The sequence below is a fragment of the Myxocyprinus asiaticus genome, chromosome 30 (genome assembly GCF_019703515.2).
Source record: "Myxocyprinus asiaticus isolate MX2 ecotype Aquarium Trade chromosome 30, UBuf_Myxa_2, whole genome shotgun sequence".
NCBI classification, from domain to species: domain Eukaryota; kingdom Metazoa; phylum Chordata; class Actinopteri; order Cypriniformes; family Catostomidae; genus Myxocyprinus; species Myxocyprinus asiaticus.
Genome location: NC_059373.1, coordinates 12,943,640 through 12,951,558, shown reverse-complemented (window position 1 = coordinate 12,951,558; position 7,919 = coordinate 12,943,640). Strand labels below are relative to the sequence as shown.

At 37.1% G+C, this 7,919-nt stretch overlaps 1 protein-coding gene across 1 annotated transcript; it reads right to left on the bottom strand.

The window, feature by feature from the left end:
- Window positions 1-3,555: 3,555 nt before the first annotated feature.
- Window positions 3,556-6,104, bottom strand: npy (neuropeptide Y). The gene is made up of 4 exons (XM_051664042.1): window positions 6,000-6,104; window positions 5,452-5,639; window positions 4,335-4,412; window positions 3,556-4,052 (listed from the first exon to the last, which is right to left on the bottom strand). The coding sequence occupies exons 2-4, from the start codon at window positions 5,637-5,639 to the stop codon at window positions 4,028-4,030; spliced, it is 291 nt and encodes a 96-aa protein (XP_051520002.1). The 5' UTR covers window positions 6,000-6,104; the 3' UTR covers window positions 3,556-4,027.
- Between the last annotated feature and the right edge of the window lie 1,815 nt (window positions 6,105-7,919).

Sequence of the window (7,919 nt, the reverse complement as noted above, 5' to 3'; positions counted from 1 at the left end):
TACCATCGGCATCGCCAGGTCATTTTTCCGGGGCTTCAGCCCCGAATGTTTTGACTGTAGCCCCGAATGTAATTTTAAATGTAGGCTATGCAGTAAATTTCTACATTATGTTTGAAGTTCAGCAAATGTGTCTAAGAAATATGATGTTCAAAACGCAAGTAATGTTAATTCCCAAGCTGAAGTACCTCAGTAGATGGGTGCAGAGTATACAATATGTATAACTATAGTAATATATAATTAACATAAAGTATTATAGACTAAAAGTGCACATGTAAAATATATTTTCTTTTCTCTCTACATCATTATAACTCTCCTAAAATTTACTTCATACATTCTCTTCCAAAGGGACTTTGTTCCCTTCTCACTCAAAGCTCTTAAAGAGTGGCTGTCATAGCAACCATGATAAGTTCTGTTTCCATTTGTCCTACGAAGGCCTTTTCGTTTAAACGAGGCTTGTTTAAAGCAGGACGCTCGGTATCCACCCTGGGGGTCTTACTGGGGAAACGGATATGGGATGAACTTCCGCCAGGAGTTGCTCTGTAGCATTCGCTAATGTAGGCAGCGGTCATTTAGACCCCGTTTTCAACTGGTATATGACAAGTGATCAGCACTATAGGTGTAAATAGGGTGCAAAACCTTTTGTGATCAAATCACAAAAAACACACATGGAGGGAGTCAAAAACACATTTGAAACGCTGTAAACACCATCTGGGATGCAGCGAAGTGCCACTCGTTATCTGTCTTATACAGATCTTTTTCAGTGTCTTCGTGTGCACTTACAGTAGATGAAATTTGAGCTGTACCTGGTGCACCAGTTTTCCATGCTTCTTTGTCTTTTGTGCCATTTTTCTGGTTAATTAATTTATGATATAGTGATGATACAATATACACCATCATGAAACCCTCCCCTCAAAAAACAGTCACAAGTGCTCACAGGAGATGCATTTGTGCGAACAACAGCTATGTGTCTCGCCTGACCACATGTGATCAGATCACCCCAGATACATCTTAATACTGTGATGATGTGCATTAATTACAGTACCTGTTTTTCTTTAAGAATCCAGTAGATGGCACTGTGTTACAGCAAATATTATAAATGGTTTGAGAAACAGACGTACAAGACCATGTAATGTGCAATTAGTCAATAAACAGACATGTTGAGATGTGAGTCAAAAAGTGAGTCATTTTATTTTGAATCATTGAACAAAACAAATACCAGCTATAAACAAGGTCTTAGTGAGTATTGTATTATGTTTTGCTCAAGCCATTTTGGCTAGAACATGTTACGATGTCCTTACAGAGCCAAGGTCTGTGCACGTCACTGATCACTTCAGTGAGGTTTTGCAGGACTGACACGTTAAAAGAATAAAGTCTGTGAACTCTAGTTTTCTCCATGTTTATTACTGTATTAAAATGATGCCCAAAAAAACAACAAATGTTGATGGAGTATAATGACTCTCACAAGCCATCAGACTTTCGCGAGCTTACAGTAGGGAACATTGAGATAAAAACAAAACGATAAATGTCCTTCGTCTGCCACTGTAGTATCGAGTTCTTGCCCACAAGTCACCATCCACTGCATCCTCGATTTCAAGGACACATCCGAGTAATTTCCTGTGTTCTCTTGCTTCTTGAGGATTGGAATTGAACTTCAGCAGTGGATGATGACATAGAACAAGTCCACGAGAATGTAAGAACACAAAAGTATGCACATTGAGACACAGCCAATATCAATTTAAAAGGATTCTGAATTTGGCAAATTAACCACTGGAAAACAATGAGAACAATGTAGCATACAGGTACTGCTGTTTGAAATATTTACTGTTCCATAATGCACACTGTTTTACATACTACTTTCAAAAACTAGTAGGCAGTATTCAGTGCAGTATGCTGTGAGCAGCACAGTAGTATTCCATTCTGAGCTAGCCTAGGAATGGAATAACACAATGTGTACTGCATACTGTGTAGTATACACTGAATAACTGATTCGGTAATGAGTCAAATAAAGGTTTTACAAACTGTGGAGGAACAAAGCCAAGACTAGTGACTAAACAAAGGGCAGGGGTGCACTATTAATATGACTGGAAACAGGAGCTCAAAAACAAGCAATCACATAGAAACTAGAACACATAACCTACAAAAGGACACAGTGCCACCAAGGGGCCACTGGGGAAAGCCACAGGAGATCCATGAGAAGAATCTGGAAAAACTGGAAAAGGTTTCATAATCTGCTATTAACTGACATTATGTTTTTGGTTTTCTGAAGATTTCTGAAGAGGTTGATTAAACTTTTCTCTATAGAAATGAACACCTTATATTGGATTTTAAACTTGCTTGTTTTCACATGGAAGAAAGGCATTGAGTAAGGCAATGAAAAACAAAAATGTGCATATGATGTTGATTAGCTCTTAAATTTGTAATACTTTGGAAGTCACATTTTTGTCACCTGCATGATGAGTGCAAATGCTCTTAACATCATTAATTTCATTCTATATATACAGTATCTGTTTCCTTAACCATCTTCCTAATGTCCAAAATATGTCACTCATTTTGGCAAGGACAGTTTCAGGTTTATGTTTTTGTTTAGATTGATACATTTTGGAAGTTTTTGATGTTCTGCTCTTAATTTATGGAGGAATTTGTATTTAAGATGATTTGACCCTGTTTGCGGAAACATCTGAAATGTTTTCGATGTTTTTCTAATGCGATAGCATTAGTCAAGGGTGTAGATTCTAGGGGGGATGGAAGGAGGTAACCCCCCCTCCAAATAATCAAAACAAGCAAGTACAAACCCCCAATATTTATACCATGATTAATGGAAACATGTAAATGCTTCACGCTGCAACCACCCCAATGTTCAAGCCAAATCTACACCATTGGCATTAATGATTTATGTTGTATGCAGGGTTGGGAGGGTTACTTTTGAAATGTATTCCACTACAGATTACAGAAAACATGCTGTAAAATGTAATTTGTAACGTATTCCGTTAGATTACTCAAGGTCAGTAACATATTCAAATTACTTTGGATTACTTCTTCAGCACTGGTAGATTTTTTCACTTGTTTTGACTATAAAAACTCTGCCAGTACGGTAAGACAAAATACACGTTAAAAATACGTTCTCTGAAAAACCTAAATATCTTATGCAGTGTTGTTTCTAAAACAAGATAAAACAAATTGATCTTAAGGATTTTTAGATATTTTTACAGGAAAACAATAAAAAAATAATTATCAAAAATATGATTTTTGCCCTAATATCAAAGGTCTTACTAGAAAAAAAGTAAGTAAAAGTGTAAAATTCTAAATACCAATTATTTAAATTGTAACTGTAGTGGAATACAGTTACTTATATTTTGTATTTTAAATACATAATCCTGTTACACGTATTCCGTTACTCCCCAACACTGGTTGTACTTTAACTTCATTGTTTTAAACATTTTCATGATCCTTGTCCATTTGTAGCAATTTTTCTTTTCTTTTTCAGAGAACTGTTGGAAAACTTTTTAAAAACCATTAAAGACAAAGCCCAGAGCATATTCTTTAATACGACTGGCATATCCATATCATTACTGAGAGAAGACCACAGACAACTCTTTCAAATATAGTGGATTTGATTATCACTGTTTTACTGTGCAGTAAGTAATGACTCTCCTTTGATCTTTAGGATTACAATGGACACAACAGGCATACACACAGTAAGCCTTTGTACAATCACCTTTTTGGATGGCTCATTGATCTGTGATGAAAGAGAGCACAAATTTCTACAAGTCCATATTCAACAGAACTATATATGTTGGAGCATTTCACACAGACGTGTACTCGTACAGACATTTTCCTGTTCGATGATCTGATGTGTTTTATTTTAATGTTCTGCAATGTGTTCACTATCCTTATTGGGACAGTGGTAGCTTCACAAGAAGTTGCTGATCTTGATGTTACAGAGGATTTTAATTTTATGAGACCTGGTTGGTGTAATAACGTTGAACAGATGATGACACGTAACTGGATGAACACACAATTGCTGAGATCACCACACCAAATGGTCCTCATATCTGTGGATGAACAGGCAATAAATGCTTATTGTTGAACATTATTGTTTCTACAGTACATAATAAGCACTTTCCACTGCTGAACAGCGGTCATCAACTTAAAATGAGCTAAAATCTTTTTTTATTACTATTATTGTTCACTTGATTAATGCTAAATGGAACAAAGTCAGTGATAATTATAATATTGCTGTAATAGCCAGCAATAATAAGTGCAAATTAGGGTGCACATTTCTCAGTGTGATAATGGAAGGATGGAGCTGCGTAAACTCATTTTCTAAACCTTACCTTGACTGGGGGTGGGACTCTGTTTCACCAAGCAGAAGGTCTGAAATTAAGTTGTCAGCACTGGATCTTTTGCCATACCTGTGAGACAAAACAAAAGAGTAAAAATCCCATAGATTCCCATTTCAATGGTAGTTGTAGGCAGAGCTGTTTATCTTATTGCCAGTTGTGACCACCAGTCAGAAAGAACGCCTCGTTTCCAGCTCACTTGTGATATATTTCATCTCCTGTTTAGTTGTGTATAAGAATTCAGCTTTTTGCAACTGTTGTTGAGGGGGAAAGTGTGTGTCTGATTCTCGCGACTCTGCGAAAATCGCAGATTTTACCATTTTACTGTATCCACTTAATTATCTAGAGAAAAAGAAATAGTTTCGTTATGTCAATGCATTCAGCTTACATTTGTAAATGTTGTTGAGGGGGGAAGTAGGCAATGCGAAGCAATCCACATTTCCTAAGACATCTTTGGTAGGTTTTCGCGATTTTTTGAAAATCGGTTACGCTGTTATACCATTTTATTTGCCCCCCTTTCGTTACATAGAGAAAAATAAAATTGTTTAGTCCTATTTATGAATTCAGCTTACATATGTAACTGTTGTTGAGGTGGAAAAGTAGGCAATGCGAAGCAATCAACATTTGACATCTTCGGTTGATTTTCGCGGTTTTACGAAAATCGCTGATTTGACAAACAAAAGACCTTTAAAGTGTATTTTTCGACACAGTTATTGGGGGAAAAAATCATTTGGTAAAATACAGTTTTTTAACTACAAATCCACAACCCGCTGTTTTAACATAACAAAGAAACGCATTTAAAGTGCTGCATGGGATGCAGTTAATTAGAGAATCAGCGGGGTTATCAGCGGATTAATACCGAGCTTTCGGAAAGAAAGGCTATGCTGTTTTATTCTCTCCAGTTGCCTCAAGGTAGATATTTTAGTAGAGACTGCTGTCATTATGAACTCACTTTCTTAAGACAGATTTAGCCAAAATACACAATACACACATACAAAATTTTTTACCAACGCAAAATAAAAAAATAAAAAAGTGCAAAGTTGTTTTGAGATGAGATTTAAATGTTTGTATATTATTCTTTTGACTAGTATATCAGAGTTGAAGAATTTACCTCTGCCTTGTTATGAGGTTGATGTAGTGTCTTAATGCTGAATAATACTTGGCGAGCTCTTCCGCAGGTGCGTCCTCACCCGGGTTGTTGGGTTTTGTTGGGTAACCTTCCGTAAGAGTTCCCAAGCAGGAGAACAAGAGGAAGGCGCACGCTGCCCAACCGATCCACAGGTTCATGTTACAATGCATCTGGCATTAAACAAAACAAAAGATTCATTTTTGTGCCAACACGTAATCCTATATAAACCACTCATTTCAAACATACATTTCTTACAATCAAGCCATTCCTAAGTAATTACTAATAACATACCTAAAATACTTCTCAGTATTGTGGATTACAATTAGTATTACTATTTAGGTTGAATTTTAATAATCACATCTGCATGTTCTATTACTGTCTAGAAATAATTAAGCGAGAAAAAAAGTGTCTAAAATAGCACTGAGAAGTATTAAGACCTCAAACTTCGTCTGGAATGAAATAGTCAAAAGGTTTTAAAATGTAAAAAATGTATAATAGCATTATTAAATTAAATAGCCTACTAACTCTACCTTGGACGAGGACTTTGATGATTGCACTTCTTGCCAGCTGGGTGTCGACTTTTCCGATTTTTCTGAATGCTGAATCGTGCGTCGTCTGGTTTTATACCTGTGCGGCTCGTGCTATAAAGAGCGGAGCCCACGCGCCAGTAATCGCGACTCTTTTTGATACGCGCGAGCCCGCGTCACGGATTAAATCCTCTGTCATCAGTGCCTTAGAACGCGCACAATTCTTGTTTGGTCCTCATTTTAATGTGAGTAGGAGGTTTTAGGGACGCTCGTTGCACTAAACACAGCAGTCGTGTCGACAGGAACTAAGAATCTTGATATGCATCTGTCAGTCATTTAGATGAAATGGTTTTGCTCCATTGAAGGCTACTAGTTTCCACCAGCCATTCTCATGTGCTGATGAGAATCAACAAATCTTTACATTTTACACAACTTCTTGGGTTGTTCTGATTTTCTTTATCTCTGCTTTATTTAACAGATTGCTTCATAAATTCTTACACCGTTATTTATTCTAACTAGCACAAAGGTAGAAGAAATAATGAAAGGGGTTTTATGATTGTCAATGGCTAAGTCTCATGTGTCTCATGGAGTAATATGGATGCTCTCAAAACTCAAGGAGTCCAACAAAATACACACATTAAAATGGAGAGGAAATGAAAGGCACTATATTGATTCGTGAAACTGGGTCAAAATGCATACGTTTTTGCCAGAGCTTGGAAAATATGGCCAATGTGCTCAAACCATATAAGATAAAAGCATTAGAGCTGCCAGAGAAGCAGGAATAAGAGATTTGGGAGACAGAGAAGATGATTTCAAGCAGTGCCCAAATTGATTCCAGTTTTATTGGAGTCCCTTGAGCGGTATGTAGGGGCTCAGTCGGTGTTCAGGTTAATACAACTAATGTATCAAAACAGAGGATGCATGCATTCAAAATTACTACAGAATTCATTAACAAAAGATTCTACATACATGACAAAGGACGTCTTCTCTGATAAATCTTTTTAAAATGATTATTTTTCAATTAACCTTACAGGCAGCACCAAACTACACCAGTCCTGATGGATCTCCTTAAGCCACTAATAAACTAATAATATATATTGGTGACAATTTATACTTCCATTTTCCATTAACAAACTAAAGGTATGACTAATTAATAACAGATTAGTAGCTAGTTCATCAACATTTAAATCTTTCAAATCAAACTTTCAGGACATTCATAACTACATGAATGTAATTTCAGTTTTACTACTAAGCGTTGTATTCATGAAAGTTATACAATATATTTTTTTTTTCTCCTGTTTTTCTCCCCAAATTGGAATGCCCGATTCCCAATGCGCTCTAAGTCCTTGTGGTGGCGTAGTGACTCACCTCAATCCATGTGGCAGAGGACGAATCTCAGCTGCCTCCGCGTCTGAGACCGTCAATCCACGCATTTTATCACATGGCTTGTTGAGCGTGTTTCTTGTGTGGAGGCTTCACGCTATTCTCCGTGGCATCCACGCACAACTCACCATGAGCCCCACTGAGAGCAAACCACATTATAGCGACCATGAGGAGGTTACCCCATGTGACTCTACCCTCCCAAGCAACCAGGCCAATTTGATTGCTTAGGAGACCTGACTGGAGTCACTCAACACGCCCTGGATTCCAACTCGCAACTCCAGGGGTGGTAGTCAGCGTCTTTACTCGCTGAGCTACCCAGGCCCCCAAAGGTTATACAATGTAATATATTTTATATGAAATAAACTACCAGAAAGAAGCAAGTATGCATCTGCATATGCTGTTTTTTTTTTTTATTATTATTGTTTTTCTATGAAAATATGAGCCAGACCATTGGTTCCCAAACTTGTACCTTGAAGCCCCCTCAACTTATATACTGCATGTCTACACATACAGCATATGCAAAGGTTATGCTATGCACGT

Excerpts from the sequence above, each read along its gene's own strand:
- npy (XM_051664042.1), bottom strand. The coding sequence starts at position 5,639 with ATGCATTGTAACATGAACCTGTGGATCGGTTGGGCAGCGTGCGCCTTC. Across the intron at positions 4,413-5,451 it reads AACCTCATAACAAGGCAGAG|GTATGGCAAAAGATCCAGTG; the intron begins GTAAATTCTTCA and ends TTTGTCTCACAG. Across the intron at positions 4,053-4,334 it reads GAGTCCCACCCCCAGTCAAG|ATATGAGGACCATTTGGTGT; the intron begins GTAAGGTTTAGA and ends GTTCATCCACAG.